The sequence below is a fragment of the Python bivittatus genome, unplaced genomic scaffold (genome assembly GCF_059951505.1).
Source record: "Python bivittatus isolate LINGU-HERP-01145 unplaced genomic scaffold, Pbiv_v1 ctg000330_np1212, whole genome shotgun sequence".
NCBI classification, from domain to species: domain Eukaryota; kingdom Metazoa; phylum Chordata; class Lepidosauria; order Squamata; family Pythonidae; genus Python; species Python bivittatus.
The window spans coordinates 44,493,659-44,514,145 of record NW_028277058.1 but is presented as its reverse complement, the minus strand read 5'-3'; the positions used below and the strand labels follow the sequence as shown (position 1 = coordinate 44,514,145).

At 39.5% G+C, this 20,487-nt stretch overlaps 1 protein-coding gene across 2 annotated transcripts in view; it reads left to right on the top strand.

Annotated features, from left to right (window-relative positions):
* The first annotated feature begins 7,357 nt into the window (after positions 1 to 7,357).
* TRIM24 (tripartite motif containing 24) overlaps positions 7,358 to 20,487 on the top strand; it is a 59,550-nt gene continuing 46,420 nt past the window's right edge. The window contains exon 1 of one of the 2 annotated variants that reach the window (XM_088141125.1): positions 7,358 to 7,966. In XM_088141125.1, the coding sequence (XP_087997251.1) occupies positions 7,585 to 7,966 (382 nt within the window). In that variant the 5' untranslated portion in view covers positions 7,358 to 7,584. The remainder of the gene's footprint in view (positions 7,967 to 20,487) is intronic. The other variant, XM_088141124.1, reaches the window with a different exon arrangement.

Sequence of the window (20,487 nt, the reverse complement as noted above, 5' to 3'; positions counted from 1 at the left end):
AAGGTTTTCAACAATTACTTCACAGATGATATTAACCATATACCAAACAATAACAGGGAAACCCCACAGGATACAGTCTAATACCTTTTCATAAGGGGGCGTCTAAAAATCCAAATGGAAAATTGTAGAGCCTACTAGAATCACAATGCATTTGTAAAGTTGTCAAATGGTGGGATACTGATACAATTTTATTTCCAAAAACATTTTGTGGCATCTTCATTAGGAAAAATCCATGCACCGTGCACAAATTGGAAAATAGTGACTATTGCTGGTAAAGGATGGTTCTCCATACCAAAACTTGTTTGCCATCCTCAGATCAGTACAAAGAAAAATATCTTTGGTCTCTTTCTTTGGCTCAGTCCACCAGTTGGATATCCAATTTGCACCTTCATGTGCAGCTTCCCCCATAGCATATATGTAGTACTTGTCTCAACCTTGTGCTGTGGGCACGATGGACTCATCCATTGTAACTTTCTGAGAATATTCATTAATTTGTCCAAGCCCTTTAAACAAGAAGCCATACTGTTCACCAGTTGCTTCAGCTCACACTGAAAGTGTGCAACAACATTTGTAACAAGATTCACAGAATTTCCTTTCTAAAGAATATGAAGAACAAATGTAGTTTTTACAGCTAAGAAGTGGCTCCACACCTGCTTCAATAACATATAAAAATATTAACCACATTATTATGCTAAGCAAATTGTGTTGCAAAATAACCCAAACATGCAAGTGGGCATGGTGACCATAAGGAAATTGCTTGCAAATACTATATAATAAAGTTTATTGCAAAAACTGTAATGTCCCTGCCCTTCCAGCATTCATCATTATCTTGAGTTGCATCCCATTAACTCTGTTATTTTTCCTTCAGCGTCCACAAAATAAGTCACTTACTGTTGTCCTAACAGCCTTTACACACTTCCTCCTTCCATGTGATTGTTTCATGTCCTAGCTATGAGATGTATCCTTGGTTTTCTTGTAGTAGACAAAAATAATGTTCAGTTTTTTGTAGTATGAACAGGTACTGTTCAGTACACTACCTTGTTTTCTGTAATGATGTCACAGAGCAACAGCAAAAAATTTCTACATATGATTGACTCGAACTCTGGACAAGACATCTTAGTACCACATTTTGCAGGCATTTTCATCACATTTTCCTGTGGGATATTGCTGCCATTAGACAACTTTCTCTCTGAGCACTTTCCTTTACTCTGGCTGTGATAATTCTTTATCCAATGTCAGATCTTCCTGCTGTAAATATTTGTCCTTTATTAATTTGAATTGATGATCAAAGACCAAAATATGTATATCAAAAAACAATCATACCAGTTATAAATACCAACAAAATTGCACAGCTATATACATAAAAGTATTGAGGTTCCTAGAATTACAACTGAGCATCTAATAGTGATAGTAATTACAATAATTTTTATGACTTTTCTGGAAATATTTGGAGACTTCTCAGCTAAGAGTAGGAGACAGCTCTTCTCCTATGACCTGGTATGATAGTCGGTTAGGAAAAGTTATTGGTCCAGCCACCAAGCTATGTAGAAGGTACACTGCAAAAACACATGAACATCTGGCTTATCATGTAATATTTTCTGAATATACTTTCAAACCATTGATCTCAAGTCACATCTGCTTTGAACTTTGTATATTCAAATGATTTACTTAATTCCCTACATGCATTAACATATGCATCTGTAGATTCATTAGGTGCTTTTAGTCCAAATTTGAACCATTCCATAACAGCATTTCTCCATGAAGTAAAACATTTATCCAGACTAGTTTTAGCTTCTTAAAAGGTACTCTTTTCTCCTAGTAAATCTGAAAAAAAATAAAAACAACACTCCCACCCCCCACTATAACAGAACTCTCTCTCTACAGCAACTTCTTCCATGTCCAGCTTGATATCAATTCATAGTTACACATCCACAGTTTGTATATAGGTCATCTGCATTTATATCCAGAGGCTGGGAAACAGTAAGACTGGAGTAAGTCTTGCTTACAAGAAGTTTCAGGAACCCCCCTTTATTACCTTGTTGTGTTTTATTCTTAGAGGGTTCTTAATGAAGGTTTCAGAGGAAGTCATGGTTTAAGAACTTTATTAAATAGTTTTAAACATATCACTTCCGTAGTTCTCTCTGTTGTTTCCTCTCTGCTCCTGTTCTAACTCTTTCCTGTTCCCGTCTGACTGTAATGTGTACTGTGATTTCTGCTACTATGCTACAGTGAAGGTGACAGTTGGGTGGACAGGATGAAGCAGTCTCTAATATAAATAGTGGTCATTTGCTTAGGATGTATCCTCAGGCTGCGAACATGCATTAATCAATCTTGAAATTATACCATTCAATAGAGCTGCGAAGTAATCAATCCAAGAGAAAAGAAGGTCCACAGTTAGCAAAGTATGGAATCAGGGAACTAGGAAGGCTGGAAATGGCAGTCTGGACTCTGAAAGGGTAAAAAAAATTATGTTTTGGGCACAAGTGAGTGGGATTTCATCTTCATATCACATGTTCACCCTCTCTGTACCCTAGTTTTTTACACTTTACCTTCTGTCTGCACCTTCACTTCACCAGGTCTCCAAGCTGAATTTGGCTAAATCTCATTGGGTCTACACCTTGGTAATAACATTGGGCTTTAGCCTGCTTTAGCTCCTATAGAAATGCATTACATATTTTTTGTACTGGTTTTTCTTCTGATTTTATTGTGCCAGTGTAAAAGTTGTTTCTGTGTAAAGTATGGTTAAACTTAGATACTGTGTCTGTGCTTTATCTGTGCCACTCAACTATTGAAAAAGGGGAAGTGGTTTGTGGGAAGACTTCCTCTATATTTAAATTATAGTAATTGCAATTAAGATTAGGAAGTGAACACTTCAAGATTTCCCCATTTTCTTAGCAAAACCCTGTGCAGGTCATTGGATATCCTTTTAAGGATGTGATATCAGCATAGCATGATGTGCTTATTCCAGACTCTTGATTGAGGATATCAGCATAGCATGATCTCAGATCTTTGATCACAAAGTTAGCCTGATATAGGAAGAGCAATGTAGTATATGCAATTCAGTGCAGTGAGGAATGCTCAGAACTCTACACTGGGGAAACCAAACAGCCTTTACACAAGAGGATGGCCCAACACAGGAGGAGCAACAACACAGGACCAGAATCAGGAGTTTACCTTCATCTAAAAGAAAAAGGACACTCATTTGAGGACAATAATGTCCACATTTTGGACAGAGAAGATAGGTGGTTTGAGAGAGAAGGAATCCATTTATGCCAAAGTGGAAAATCCTTCCCTCAGTAGAGGTGGTGGCCTCAGACACAACTTGTCCCCCATTTTCCAGGCTGTCCTTTCAACAGTCCCCAGGAAAATTAAGAACAGTTCAAAAGTTCACCAGGAAGGCAACAATTAACATCCCCTGGGGATGAGTGAGGGATTAGGAGTAGACATCTACATCTTGAAGACTCTGCTAATCACATCTTCTATTGTCCCTCAACAAGCCTATCATGCTAGTAAGAAATAGCCACCCTGGAAGACTTTTATGGGATCCCCCTAATCAACTTTTTTAAACTGAAGAAGCTGCTTGGACAAGTAGCGAAATGTCTCTACCAAAAAGAAAAGAAGTCCAGTTGCCATGACTCAACCTCCAGACAATTCCACCTGGATGACTGAGAATCTTCATAAACATACCTGATATAGGAACTTAAACTGGCCTGGTCAGGCATGTTTTCTTTATATATCCATATGATAGAATGCCTGTAACATGTATACCAGCACCTGGGAAGATATTTGTGGTTTGTTAAGTGGTTGTTGAGAAGAACATGTATATATTGCTTAAATTGCTCCTAAGAAAACAGCCACAGTATAGATCTACCCAGGAAAATCGCAATACAGTAGCTGAAATAATCTGGAGGACATGTATAGCTGTGGACTTTGATGAGGATGAGGTCTTCCTGGCTACTGAAGAGATGTGAGATTTTGTCTTGTATATATACTCCTGTATTGAATGTCACCACACCTTGTTTTATTGCCTTGGCTATGGATATTTATATTTGGATGATGTTTTTCAGTTAAAGTTATTATTTTGCTATGCTTTGCTTAATAAGCCCTTTTGTTTCTAACCTCATTTGAGTGTTTATTGATTTTAAATCTCTCTGCCCACATTTTAGTGTGGCAGACAGGAGGAGGGGCTTCCAAGCATGCCTAAAAATGAACAGGCAGAATCTAGTCAGGCTTATCCCACATCTGCTCCTGTGCCCCTGCTAAACAGATGTTTTCCCTCCTGGTTGATGACATACTAAAGGCGACCACAGCTAAGCTGTAGCAGAAATCCAATAATCATACTTGTAACAACTGGTACACTCACAAATCCAAACAACACCATGAAGATATGCAAGTTATATATGTAGGTTTGGGATTAGAGTGTTTTTGTTTTGTTTTTTGCAGACTTTGCTTTGTGATGATTCCTAATTAACTAAGGAAGGGAATAGATCAGATAACACCCAGAGTTTGCCTGATTTAATTGTTTCTATGTATCTGGAAATGAGTTATTTAAAATACTAAAAGATGATGGTGTTAAAGTGCTGCACTCAATATGCCAGCAAGTTTGGAAAACGCAACAGTGGCCACGGGATTGGAAAAGGTCAGTTTATGTTCCAATTCCAAAGAAGGGCAATGCCAAAGAATGCTCAAACTATCGCACAATTGCACTCATTTCACATGCTAGCAAGGTTATGCTCAAAATCCTACAAGCTAGGCTTCAGCAATACATGAACCGAGAACTACCGGATGTACAAGCTGGGTTTCGAAGAGGCAGAGGAACTAGAGATCAAATCGCCAACATTCGCTGGATCATGGAGAAAGCACGAGACTTCCAGAAAAATATCTACTTCTGCTTCATTGACTATGCAAAAGCCTTTGATTGTGTGGATCACAACAAACTGTGGCAAGTTCTTAAAGAGATGGGAGTACCAGACCACCTTACCTGTCTCCTGAGAAATCTGTATGCGGGCCAAGAAGCAAGAGTTAGAACCGGTCACGGAACAACCGATTGGTTCAAAATAGGGAAAGGTGTATGACAAGGCTGTATACTGTCACCCTGCTTATTTAACCTATATGCAGAGTACATCATGAGAAATGCCAGGCTGGAAGAATCACAAGCCGGAATTAAGATTGCAGGGAGAATCATCAACAACCTCAGATATGTGGACGATACCACCCTAATGGCAGAAAGTGAAGAAGAACTAAAGAGCCTCTTGATGAGGGTGAAAGAGGAGAGTGCAAAAGCTGGCTTGAAACTCAACATTAAAAAAACTAAGATCATGGCATCTGGCCCCATCAATTCCTGGCAAATAGAAGGGGTAGAAATGGAAGCAGTAACAGACTTCATTTATTTGGGCTCCAAGATCACCGCAGACGGAGACTGCAGCCATGAAATTAAAAGATGCTTGCTCCTTGGGAGGAAAGCTATGGCAAGCCTAGATAGCATATTAAAAAGCAGAGACGTCACCTTGCCGACAAAGATCCACATAGTCAAAGCTATGGTTTTTCCAGTAGTAATGTATGGCTGTGAGAGCTGGACCATAAAAAAGGCTGAGCGCCAAAGAATTGATGCCTTTGAACTGTGGTGCTGGAGAACACTCTTGAGAGTCCCCTGGACTGCTAGGAGGTCAAACCAGTCAATCTTAAAGGAAATCAACCCTGATTGCTCATTGGAAGGATCGATAATGAAGCTCAAGCTCAGATACTTTGGTCACCTAATGCGAAGAGAGATCTCTTTGGAGAAGACCCTGATGCTGGGAAAGATTGAAGGCAAAAGGAGAAGAGGACGGCAGAGGATGAGATGGTTAGATAGCATCACTGAAGCAATGAGCATGAAACTGAGCAAACTCAGGGAGGCAGTGAAGGACAGGAAGGCCTGGCGCAATATGGTTCATGGGGTCACGAAGAGTCGGACATGACTTAACGACTAAACAACAACAACAAATCTGGAAATGGGCTACCAATTACTACCCATTAAGTCTTAAAATAATTGTTTAATTTTCCCTTAAATTATCCCTCCCTTTTTGTTTTTCAAATTGCAGAGTTGTAACAGTGATGATTTTAAAAAAGGGAAAGGGAAAATGAATTAAAGGATTAAAGTCAGACTGAGTTTGACTTTTGAAATCCAAAGGACTTGTTAGTTTTGAAATCAAAGGACCTGTTAGTCTTGTTAGTCATGATTCATGTTAATTTTAATGGGATCCAACTATAACAATACACTGTCAGTCATTTGCTTGTATTTAAATGGATTTCCTCTTAAGTAAGAACAGGATTCAATCTAAAAATATAATCCTATGCGAATTACTTGAAATTACTCCCAATGTTATGGCAGTCCAAAGGCAAAAAATGTAAATATACATAAAGTATAGGCTATTTTCATACCAATGCTTTCTGAAGTATCAGATCAGATATTCTGGGCAAAACAGAAACATAACTATGGTTTGTTTGATTATGTGCCATCAAGTCATTGTCTACTCTTAGATAGTACGTAGGTAGATTTTCTCCATGACAATCAGTCTCTAATCTGGTGTTTCAAGTCTTCCAATGGTGCATTTATTGCCACTGTAACTAAGTCCATCCACCTTGCTGCTGGTCATCCTCTTCTTCTCTTTTCTTTCACCTTTCCCAGCATTAGTAAACCAGAGAAACTATGGTTTACTCACTGCCATTTTCTGGGTTTAGAAGGCATCCACTGCGTCATAAACTAACCACATGGGCTAGATTTCCACAACGTTATGCTGAAATGTGGTTGGTTTAGTTTGTAGTTCAATGTGTCTTGCTGTGTTTGTGCAAATGAGGCATCTGATTTTAGTTGATAATGCTGATGATTTTAATAATTTTATGAGTTTAAAAGTTATCACCAGTGATGTCAGTGAGAATGTGTCCTTCCTCAGCAATAACAGAATAATACTAAACCCTGGAGCTTAATAAGTAGTGCCTTCAGGAAATTGGGATACCTGGTTCACAAAACCGTTTTCTATTCCATTTTACACTGAGCGCAGAAAAAGCTTATGGGAACACTCGGGGCGGGACAAATGAAGAGGGCGGTGCCCAAACCGACCAAACAGGAAACTAGGGAATATTGAGGGGGCGGGTAATATCTATGAAAATACGAAAGGGGGTGTGGTTGAGCTGAATGAAACGGAAGGGTTTCGCCTTCCTGAAATGAGGGCGCGAACGCGCGCAAACCCGCCCGGATAGGCAAAAAGCTCAGAGGGAGCTCGAACCTCGAGGATAAAAGGGGAGGGGTTTTCCCTGGATGATGAACAGGGAGGGGGCGTGGCACTGGAGGAGCGGGTTGCGGCTCTGACACTGGAAAGACTCGTCAAGGGGGCGGGGCCGGAGAGGCCGTTGGCGGCGTTGCTGTGAGCGCGAGCGCTCTCAGAGTTCCTTGGAGAGCGGCTTGAGGTGGCAGCAGCGGGCGTTGGGAGCGACCGTTGAGGGGCGGAGCTTCACCGAGTGCACGGGGGAGGGAGGCAGTTGCCCCGAGAGGCGTTTAGCGCCTGGTGCGGTTGCCACCGCCAGCTCTTCGTCCTCCTCCAAACAATGGACGAGTCCCCGATGGTTGCTGGGCCCTGCCTGGCTGGTCCGGTCGCCATGGGTGGGGAGAACGAGGCTGAAAGCCGGCAAGGCCCTGCGGACCGGGCCAACGGAGAGTTGCGGATCAACCTCTTGGACACTTGTGGGGTGTGCGGGCAACACATCCAGAGCCGGCGGCCTAAGCTGCTTCCTTGCCTTCACTCGCTCTGCCTGCGTTGCCTGCCCCCTCCTCATCGCTACCTCATGTTGCCACCTCCCGCAGCCCCTTCACCGGGCGGCGGCGGCCCCAAAGACCCGCCGCTGCCGCCGCCGCCGCCGCTGCTTCAGCCGTCCCCGGCGCCCTCTTCGCCGGTCTCCGCGCCGCCTTCGCCGCTGCACTGCAATCCGGGTAAGAGAAACGACGCGCTTGGCGGTCCCAGAATAGGGCGAATGGGGACGGAGGGGAGTGTTTTGTGGACTCGATTCTGCTCCGTGCTGGCCACCCAAATGATGAATAAATCTGTGCCGGGGGGGAATTAATTGGGCAAAGGAGCAATAGGGGCTGTCGCTGCCCTAGACAACACTCCCTTCTGGGAGCCTTCCTCGTGTCCCCGAGACGTGAGAAGCGGGAGACGAGGCATCATTCTAACACTAACCTTATTTCACAGAGAAGTCCCGGGATGGGGAATAAGTCTTGGAGCTCAGCCATAATACAACTTGGGTCCTGGTTCCGTGGCAGTCCTGTATTATGTCCACAAGCGTTTAGGAGTTAGGAATCTGCTTTGTCAAAGGAAGCAAGCATGCAGAGACGCGGGAGAGGCTTATATGCTCTTGTGTGCAGCCAACAGGCAAAGACTGCATCCCACGAGCGGGGAGGTGGAAAAGCAAACAATAGTCCTGTGATTTTGGCCGTTTCAAGGCTGCGGAGTCAAGTCCTTTATTAAGGATAGAAGCTTTCCGTTCCTCAGCACACTGGGGTTGTGCTATTGGACTGAAAACTTAATGGGACTTCAGATGTGAGATGCTGAGATCCAATTTAAAACTCCGCCTTTTGGAAGGGAAACCATGATTGATGGCAACTTCCCATTGTTTATGCACTGCATCCTGTGTTTAATATAGGTGTGAGCCAGGAAATCCCGAGATGGCCTTTTTATGTTGAAGTCAAGTACTTAAGTTTAACAGCATATTCCAAAAACTAATTATTTATGCTGTTAATTTCTTCTAATGGTAGTATGGCTAGAAATCAAGTCTAGTAAACATTTTGAGAGGTGTTCTAGCATAGGGATATGGTATTCACTGTTTTATAGACTGAGGAGGGTAAATGCCCGGTAAGACACATCAAGTTTGAAAGGGGATTTCTTGGTAGTTTGTTTGTATTATATGTAGGATTATTCTCCTTATCTCTTAGTTTCATTGGCTTTGTCTCTTTTTGGATTGCCAAAAGAAAAATGCAGCTGTTTTCTGACAAATCTGTACAAGATAGATTTTGTATGTGTAACCTTATTGCTAGATGACAGGAATGTACATATCCTGTTTTCCTATATATTTGGCTTATAGTGGAATAAGAGGCATTTGTGGAAGGAAGACTTGGGGCCCTTTGACGGAAGCAGAATCTTGAGGGGGGTTGATTCTTGTTTTCATTATTATGAGTTTGTCTATTAAGTTATTGTATGCATATTGCAGTCTCCTTTATCTATGGCTCTCCATATTAATCATTAGGATTTATTTTTTGGTATATCACATGATATGCATAGCATGTTTTTAGGGATTGTATCCAAAATTCTATATATGCCTATTACCATGCTTAATATTAATAAACTTGATTACATCTAACACTTCATTAGCATCTTCATTTCATATACCTACAGATCTAAAAGTTATCCTGTTGATTCTTGTATTATGTCTTGTAGATTTTATGTGTCTTTGTATAGTTTTGCCATATTCAATCTTTGGAGTCCTTGGTACTCTCTGAGCTTGGTTGTTTGTTTGCAGACATTTCATTACCCAACTAGGTAACATAATCAGTGCTAGTGAGTGTAGGGTTTGCTCCCTGTTTATATACAGTAGTTTGCCCTGCCAGTGTTGGTGGGGGTGTGGTTTTCTTCTTGGTAGTTCCTTGATTAGAGTATTGTTTTCTGCTTGATTGTTTGTCTGGTGTTAATCCTTGCTTATCTGGATGTAGTCTGCTGGAGAGGATGTGTTCTGGTCTTTTTGTTTCCTTCTTAGCTTTCTTATTGTCTCTTATGAATAGACCAAGCCAAATACAAAAATGCTAGGGAATTCCAGCCATCCGTAGACACATAGAGATAAACCATGTTTACACACCATTCAGAAGAGACAATAAGAAAGCTAAGAAATTACTGAAAAGACCAGAACACATCCTCTCCAGCAGCCTACACCCAGATAAGCAGGGATTAACACCAGACAAAGAATCAAGTAGAAAACAATATTCTAATCAAGGAACTATCAAAGAGAAAACCACACCCCCACCAACACTGGCAGAGCAAGCTAATATATAATCAGGGAGCAAACTCCACACTTACTAGCACTGTTGGAACTTTGAACGGCTGCTGAACGGTCGGTAAGAGAAGACTAACATGTCAGGTTCAGCCCAAAGAACTCCATGAGACAGTACAGGTCTAGTTCGATAGCTCTTATTAGCTTCCAACCACAAGACAGAATCCTGCCAGACTGAATCTAAACTTCTCAAGCCAGCAAGCAAAACCCTGCGAATTCCTTAGGGTGGTGCCAGTCTCATCTTCTTAACCTTCCCATGCTCCTGCTGGGGGCTAAAGCAATGCTTATCTCCCCGAGTGCAGCCTTCACAAAACCATTCCATCACATAACTTTACCGATGTAAATTAGCCAACATGCATTGCACTATTGAAGGAATAACTTACAATATTTATATATCACTTGTCCAACTATTTTGATAATTTATATCAAATTGTGCAAGCCATGGTATTCTCTGTGACACTGTATAGAAGTGAAAGTTGGAGTTTAAAGAAGCAGAATAGGAAGAGTATTGATGTTTTTGAGCTTTGGTGTTGGAGAAGACTCCTGAGAATATCGTGGACAGCCAAGAAAACAAACAGATGGGTCATTGAACAAATCAACCTAGAGGTCTCACTCAAGGCACAAATGACCAAGCTCAAATTATCCTACTTCGGACACATTATGCGAAGACAGCTCTCTGGAAAAGGCTCTAATGCTGGGAGAGGTAGAAGGAAAGAGAAGAAGAGGATAACCAGCAGCAAGACGGATGGACTCAGTTATAGTGGTGATGAGTGTACCATTGGGAAACTTGAAAGAACAGGTTAGGGATAGATCGTCTTCAAGAAAATCTATTTATGTGGTTCCTTTGAGTCGAAAACAACTTGGTGGCACATAGTCATGACCAGAACAAAAAAGTAGCTAATGCAAACAAATAATATAATGTAATGCAAAAAAACTGAAGTGATACATATATTGTAAATATATGTGACATGTCTTTGAAAAATACTGGAAATGAGGAGAAGGGAGTTTGTTTTGCAACCTTGGAGCAATTACAGTGATTATGCTACTCCTAACCGCAGCTGTTTTTACTACCCTGGCCATTACCACTAACTGCCCGCTGCATCCCTGAAAAGAGAGGAGGAGATGCTAGAATTTTTGTTTCTGCTCCTGTCCTGTGAAAATGATCCTAGAATGTTGTTTGTTTGTTCATTGTATTTTTGTTGTTCTTATTTGCATTTGTTTCTGTTGCTTTAAGTTGTGCTGTGAGGATCTGTTATCCTGAAAAAGAATCTAAATAATTGAATATAATTAACAAGAAGTTATAGGGGACGCGGTGGCGCAGCGGCTTAATGATGCTGAAAGTTGCCGGCCAGAAATGGTCGACGCTTCAGCGGTTCGAGTCCAGCCTTCGCGTTAACAGGGTGAGCTCCTGTTTCCTCCCCAGTTCCTGTCAACCCAACAGTTCGAAAACTCATGTGAGTAGATAAATGGGTACTCTCACTCCGGTGGGAGGAAAAATGCTGGCGGCGCCTTGCAAAAAGGAGTTGGGAGCAGTTGTTGGTAAGCGTGAAAAACCGGGCGCGCCCAAAAGGCGTAAAGCAACGGAAACCCCGCCTCCTGCGCTCGCCAGCTGGGCTCTGCTCTAGGAAGGAGGCTCTGGCAAACCACTTCCGAAACACCTTGCCTTGAAAACTGCAAAGGACTTGTCCAAAGCAGTCACTGCAGAGTCGGTAACAACTGAGCGCAGATTAAAAAAAAAAAACAAGAAGTTATAATAAATGAAATAACAGTTGCTGAAACTTACTTTAGCCATCAGTGCAACTCTCTCAATTTGAGTCAGTTCTAGGTGTTACTGGGATTAAAACTGGACAAAAACAAGGAGCAGAAAGGCAATAGAGATTAGATGAAATCAGGCCAGAACATTTTATTGACTAGTGCTTACAGAATTTGCCATGTTTTAGGGCATGAGCACAATCATAGAACAGTCTATGTCTGATTGATTCCCACTTACCCATCCTGCCTACTGGGAGTTTTTGAGGTATTCTCCTACATATATTTTTAAAAATTGAACTTACTTGGTTAAAACTATTTTTTGTACTTTCTTCTGTTGTCAACATAGAGAAAGCATAAATCACAGAGAGCAAAAGTGATACTGATAAAAGGGGTAAAGATTAGCATACTATACATCTCAAGAAAGTTGGCATGGGGAAAATAAGGCATTGTCTGTTAGAGAAACATAAATAAGGAGTTGCATCCAGTAGCATCCCATCCCACTCCCTTACCGTATCCTACATTAATTTCTGTGTGGCACAACCTATGTGTTTAATCCTCTTGAACAACTTTGGAAGAGAGAAGAAAGTGAATTGGCTAAAATTGCTTACTTCTTTGTTCTGCTGCTAGGTGTCTTCACTGGAGCAAATAGCTTTTTCATCACCACAGGGAAAACGTAAACTGAAGAAATAAAGCTGAAATACTGAAATGTATTGAATATTAAAACTCTGTATGACAAAATGTTGATTCAATGCCTACCCTAAAAACAGATTTAAGTGTATTACTTTTATACCACTGCTAGTTTAATGTATTTGTTAGAGGTTAACAGAGGTTAACAACCACTGCTAGTTTAAATGCTTGTAGAGGTGAGTACAATAACTGAAGAAAATGATAGATTACAAATGTTGCAGTAGGTAAATTTTGATGAAGTCGAGTGACTTCTGACAGCAATAGCTGTATTGCAAAATTTAGCCACTCTCCTGGAAAATGCACTGAACTTATCATTTAGTAAAAAATCCACTGTTCCCTGTTGGTGCCAATACAAATATTTGGCAGTTACAGGTAGTCCCCAAGTTATGAATGCCTGGGTTATAGACAATCCATAGTAAAGAACGGAGCCTATTGTAGCAAAATTTGAGTTAAATACACAATGGATCGAGTTCATTACACAATACTACTACTACAGTATTATACAATAATACTGTTCTGGCTTACATACAAATCAACCTAAGGACAGACCTTGGGAGTGGAACTTGTTCTTAAACTGGTGACTACCTGTAGTGAGATTATCAATTCTACTCTCCAGGAATGATAGATTAGCATGCAGAAGTATAGAAGTGACCATCTCAGTTTCAATATCTGACCAGATACGTAGTCAGTCTTGGAAGGGCACATTGTTATACCTCTGTGTTAATGCCATCAAAATGAAAGCATCTAAGTGTGCCATGGTGAATGCCCTTCTCTGTGATGGTACAGAAACTTTGAATATACATTCAGGAGTAATGAAAGGTCAACACAAGATCATAATATAAGTGGTGTGAGGTGGTAGTTCTGTCCCTTTCATGTCAGGTCTTTAATTCTCCATATAACTTTGCCCCAAGTTCTTTCGAGGCCCAGCATGCACAGGGTTTGGTGAATAAGTCTGTAGCAAGCAGGTGAAATTAAATTGAGTTATTCCATGGAGAAGTGTTGCTGTCTAGGAGCAGACATGGAGCCAGATACTCCTCCAAAAATTTACCTGAGTCATTATTTTAAACAGTATAAGCTCAAGTGGGTCTTAACAGATATACCTCCTGCCTCTAGTCATTGATAATTGAGTGTGGTATGTGGGGTGTAGTTCTCAAAAATTTCAATTATTGAATTCTTGATGTTCACTGAATTTGGTTGGTTGTCTGCAAACATCATCAATGCATGGGAGAGTGAAGTTTGTTTGCTTGTTTTGTTTATATAGTAGCTTGCCCTGCCAGTCTTGATAGGGGTGTGGTTTCTTCCTTGATTATGGTATTATTTCTTTCCTGACACTGTTTCTGCTTATCTGGGTGTTGGTTGCTAAGGAGGATGTCTTTAGGCTGTTTGTTTCCTTTTTTGACTTTTGATTGTATCTGTTAAATGATATGTAGATGGGACTTATCTCTCTGTGTGTTCTGATGACTGATTTGTCAGAATGTCAAAGTTCCAGGAATTCCCTAGCAGTTTTGGATTTCACTTGGTCTAAAATGAAGTTGCCCAGCTGAAATTGTGATTGAATTTGTCCGTGTTAAGAAATTAAGGATTTTTCTGACTACCAATTGATGTTCATGGCTGTGTTCTGCTAATCTTCTACTTGTCTACCCTATATAGTTCAACCCATTACACATAATCTCTACTAAATTTAGATTGTATTGACCCTAGTATGGGGACCACCTTGTACATATATAATGCTATGCATAATACAGGAGAGGTTTAAGACTTTGGTGTTGAATAATTTAATTGTGGCAGTCACATAGCGGTTGCCCCTTTGACTTGCATAGCTGGGTATTGCTTTGGAGGCTTTTTGTTCCATAGCAGATTTGAGGACTGCAGTTTTCAAAAGGTGGTAAATTAGAAATAGATGCCAAGATATTTGTAAGCCTTCACATGTTCAATTGAGATGCTATTGATTTTCCATGTGCAGGGTAGATTAGAGTGGCACCTTGTGTATATTACTATCTGTAGGAATTAAGCTGAAGAACTGAAATATATTAAATTTAACACATTCTAGGAGGAAAAAAAATTGACAGCAATGACTGCTCCAATTTTTAATTTTATTTTTACCTTTATACTGCTGTTAGTTTAATATATGTACCAGGTAATCAGAATTGTCATGAAAAAAATTAAAAACTTATATTTTTTACATTTTTATACCACACGTTTAGCAAAAATAGTTTTAAATGTAACAATAGAAACCCAGCTAGAATGAGTAACAAATAGAATCTAGGAGAAAAGAGGTCTGGTTTTGGAAAATGGAAGTGTTGCCTAATGAACTAAAGAATACAAATATGCAGAAAAGACACAGAGAAAAATAAAGCATACAAAGTGTCCCACAGGTTTTGGGTTAATGATTTAACTGTCATTCAACTAGAATGCTGGAAAATTGATAGGATAGTGGTGCTTTTAACTAATAAATAACATAGAATCCATAAATAAATAGCCTCTCTCAGAAGTGAGAACTCACCTAAAAAAAAATTTGAATTTTTGGATGTCAAGAAAAGGAGGGGAAAGATCACAGAGAAACTGAATTCTTTACTGTTGTCATCAGGATGGAAAACATAGAACAGGCATGCTTGTTTGAACTGACATATTCATGCACAAATTAAAGCAAATAATAATGTCAACTGAAGTCTTAAACATTTTGGATGAATTGATAACTGTAAATAATTTTTAAAAACGTTCCTAGTTGATATAAATCTGGTATAAATAAAACTGCTGACTTTATAGCAAAACATGTCTACAATATCAAGCTCTTCATTAGAGGGTAATTAATGGAAGACATTTTCCCTACCTCATTTTTGAGTTAGAAAATTAGGTGATAAGCCAGGTGAAGGAACTCCATTGAAAAAAATGGAGAAAAGGAAAGTAAGAGTTTGGGAACTGGAAAACAGACTGAAATAGGACTGTTAAATGAAAACCCATAAAATCAAGAGTAAGTACAGTAAGATACAAGCCACCACACCATTGGGCTAAAAATAATTTGATATATATAAACCTATTAATCATTGTTGTATCGGGGCATAGTCTAGCAGAAAGCTGTTTTGGCAATTTATTCTGCAAAAGAAATTCACTATTTTTTTTTTTTTTACTAGTTTACTTTCCCAATAATAGCTTCAATTTAAGTAAATTTTTGTCTTGTGAATTACTGGGGGAAAATTAATGAAAGTTTCCTCTATTATTAGGATTATTTTAACATGGCAGTGTGTGTGTGTGTGTGTGTGTGTGTGTGTATATACACACACACACACACACACATACATACATACATACATACAGTGGTACCTCGGGATACAAACTTAATCTGTTCCGTGACTCTGGGCATATCCCGAGTTGGTTGTAACCCGGCGCAAATTTCCCCATAGGGTTCAATGTAAATCCGGTTAATCCGTTCCGCCCTCAGAATTTGGTCGCACCCCGAAGCAAATTTTCCCATAAGATTCAATGTAATTACCGTTAATCCGTTCTGGCGTCCGCGGACCATGCGTCAGGGGCGGGAAAACAGCCGGGCGGGGTGGGGTGGGAAACCGGCCAGGCGCGGCGGGAAAACAGCCAGGCACCGCGTGGCGTGGCGGGAAAATGGCCGCGGACCACGTGTCAGGGGCAGAAAAATGGCCACGGACCACGTGTCAGGGGCAGAAAAATGGCCGCGGACCACGTGTCAGGGCGGAAAAATGACCGTACCCCGAGGCGGAGTTCGCACATCGAGGTAAATTTTGCGGCCGGAGCTGGTCGTAACCCGAAAAGTTCGTTAGTAGAGGCGTTCGTATCCCGAGGTACCACTGTGTATGTGTGTATATATATTTAGTTTCTCCTAGTATTTCAGTATTGAATGTAAACTGCTAATCAGATTTGGTACAGAAAAAGGATTGTGCAATGTTTGATACAAATTTTGCATTAGATTCCAATATTTTTCCTCAGCTAATGCTTTTGATACAGACAAATGGCTTTTCTCATTGTGTAAATCAGTCATATCCACTAGCCTGGAAATATTGTGAGTTGTAATTTCAATAAATCTGGAGTGAATTTTACAAATTACAATAGTATGCCATTATGGATGTGTATGCACATCACCAGTAACTGTCTGAGTTGTATTTCTGGGTTCTAAAATGTATATTTCCAAAGGGTCAGACTTTGACAAATCCAGTGGTAGAAGACAGACTACTAGGGAGTAGCAACAAAATAGTTTGATTGAAGCGGATATTATCCCAATTTTGATTATTGTCATCTTAGCAATGTATGTCTTATTCTGACCATTTAATATGTTAAAATTTTTCTATTGAATTGTAAACACAAATCTCAGGGTTTGTTTTTTTTAAACTCCACAAGCTATAAGGTGGTGCCCCAAACTTTCTTGTAACAAAGAATTCATTTTTAAAAAGGAGATTCAATAACAATATAAATAATTCAGATGTTAGAGGAACTCTACCACCAGTATAATGCAGGCAGTCCCAGCGGATGTGGTCAACTATTTCCTTCACTTCACAGAAGCTACACGTTTTTTTGGTTTTTAATAAGTTGTTGTGAAAGGTGCAGTGATACAGAATACAGTGAATTTGGTTCTTTCTGCTGAAATATTTGTGCATCCTAGGAATAGTATATATTAGGTATATATTAGAAGAAGCCTGTATTCCATTAAATTATATACTAGTAATGACAGATTTATCTATTCATTTTACCAGCATTAACTGAAAATGTAACGTCTGATATATGGACAGTCAGGTTTTTTATACATACATACATACATACATACATACTATTTTTTTCATTTTTTATGGAATTAGTCAGTGTAGTTTGCTGGATTCTGTTTCTTTTTTTTTTAATGTACCTTTTGTACGAAATAAATACTGTGCCTGATTAATGTCACTCGTATTTTTTTGTTTTGTAAGGTTGAATCCCCTTTCCTGAACCAGTGGGAGAAATTGTGTAATCTCTCAAAGTTGGGAGGTGTTAAATAGCAGTAAGATTGCCTTCATTCTCCACAGAAATATTCTGATTTTTGTGTATATTTCTTGGTTTTACATTTAAGTCTAGGGCCACATACTTCTCTTTAATAAACAGAGAAATAGTAAACATGTATTTCTCACCAATTCACATAAACCGCTCTGAAACTGAGGTATTCAGTTAAGACATATAAATAGAAAGAAAAAAAATACCATTGACACTGAAAAATTGGGATTGATCCATTGTTGAGGTTTTTTATTATTTGCATACCCACATTAATCCAGTTTTATAAAGAAGTTTCATGATTGATTTTGACATAACTGAATACAGGTAATCCTTGTTTAATGACTGTCTTGCATAGTGACTGTTTGCAGTTACAACAGTGATAAAAAAGTAACTTTGTGACCAATCCTCACATTTATAACATTTGCAGGCCTGTAAAGTAAAGGAAAGCTGAAGTAAGATCATAAGCACAGTCGTGGTTGCACTTAGTGATCGCTTCACTTAATGACTGAGTTTCCAGTCTCAATTGCAGTCGCTAAACGATGACTATCTATAGTTTATTTTTTGGAAAAAATGGCAATGGCTTTCTTGAGACAGAAATATTGTTGTCTGCAGAAGGATGACTTGCCTGGAACTAAGAAAACGTTACTTGTGACTGTCAAGGTCAAAAGTTTTTTTTCCTCTTTGGTGGTCTGACTGTCAGGTGTATAGCTTAGGCACATAGTCAGCTACAGAGAAAAGGGGGGGGGTAAATTTCTTAGAGACACCTGCAAACTACCACAGAGGTTTTGAAAGAAAGAAGTGTAAAAGAAGCCAGAGTAAGTACACAGAGGAGGGAGGTTTTCTTCTAGATTTGGCAGGAGATGCTGCTGGACTGAGAGGTGACAGGACAGGACATGAAGCAGAGGAAACTGACTGAGGGAGCCAGGAACAGGCAATCCACAGCTAGGGAAAAGAAAAGATTGGGAAGAAGCCTGAGGCAGCTGAAGCAGAAAAGAAATCTGCAAAGAGATGGCAGAAAGGAAAATGCAGCCCTGAACTCTAGACCATGGTAGAGCAAACACCAGGTGGTTCAGCAGCTGGAAAACTGAGCAAGAGTGAGTGAAGGAGAGAAAACAGTAAACTTTGGTATAGTTACGATCAGCCAGACAGGAAAAGTTGTTAGCATTCCTAAGCCTGTAGATAAGTACATGTGGGAAGAGGAAAGAAACTAACAGCTAAGCATTTTGTATTATAAAGTAAAGGAGCAGAGGTTTGAGGCATTTTGTTGAAATTCTGTTAGTATACCTTATAGTTGGAATTTGTTAGGGTACATATTTACATATATATGCTTGGTCACTATGTATAGAGACAAACATTTATCACTAGAATTACTATAAATACACTATCTAATAAACGTGTATAATAAATTGCACTATAATGGCTTGTTAGTTGTATATGTGTTTCTGGCTTCATTCTTATCCATACTCATCCTTTAATGTTGTCAATTGTAGTAGTATTATAGGACATAAAATACTTACTGGGTTGAGGTATGACAGCATATTTATATACTTGATCATTATGGAGATCATTGTAAAATTTTATACTGAGTTTAGAGAATGATGATTGATATCTACACACACAAACTTGCTCCTATTGATTTTTCTTGTTGGGAAATACCATGACAACCTTATAACTAAGCCTGTGGAGATATAAAAGTATTACATATTGATAACTACAATTGATTATTTGACTTACGTAGACCATGGATAATAAAGGCTGCTTTATTGATTTGCTTGTATTCAGTAGCTTACATTATTGAAGGATTACTGAGTTGTACAGCAAGGTCAGGTATCCACAATCCATTTGCCAATATACCAAGGGAGAGCAGAACTTCCAGCTTCCAACTATTTTGTTCCTTTGCAGTTTGCAAAATGCTGTGAAGTGAAATGAGTTTTAAGTGAGCCAAGTTTCCACTACTTTTTAAAGAAGCCTGGAGATTGGAAATAGACTTCTGTTTGCACAAAGGTCTAGAGAAAGTTAGAAACTGTAAAAGGATGGCCTTGATGGAGAAAGGGAAGATCTGTTACCAAGGCAACAAACAGATAAATATGGCTTAATTTGGCCAGGAACGAAATTCCCGTCGAAAGACACTATCCCATGTCGTCTTGCCATCCTGAAAGAATATTTGGATGACAATGTTAACAAAAGGATTTATCTGCTCTTCCAAATCTCCAGCATCTGCAGCAATGTTTTTTGTGCATCAGAAGGATGGGGAGTCCATGATTATAAACATTTGAACAGAGTATCTTATTTCAGATCTCTTGGACTGCCTCCAAAAGAGACACATTTTTACAAAGTTAAACTTAAGTGCTTACAATTTGATCAGAGTGAAAGGAGGACATGAAGTCTTGACTGCATTTGATAGTAGGTATAGCAGATCTGAATACACAGTAGTGCCTTTTGGCTTGGTTAATTGTGGGACAGTCTTCAGATTTCATGAATGAAATATTTTCAGACATTTTAGACAAGTGTACATAGTGGTATATTTAGATGACATACTGTTTTTTTTCTGAGGATCCTTCCTTGCATGAGATGCATGTTAGAAACGTCTTAAAGAGATTACAAACACAAGCTAAGCTAGAGAAATGCATTTGACCTACCCCAATTAGACTATTTGGGGTACAAAATCTCTACTGAAGGCATACAGATGGATCATGCATAGGTACACCCATACTGTCATTATACTTTTCCTGTAATTTTACTCCTGGTTACTTCTACCAGCAAAAAGAAACTATGACATCTTCAATAAGGAGTTGTTTGCAGTAAAAACAGCATTCCAACAATAGAGGGACTTTCTGGACAGGGCTGCCTACCCAATACAAATATGCACAAACCACAAGAATTTAGAAGTTCTACAGAAAGCATTATCACTCCTCAACAAATCAAGTGGGCGCAATTTTTCTCCATTTTGATTTTTATATTTCCTATATTCTGACTCACAGAACAAAC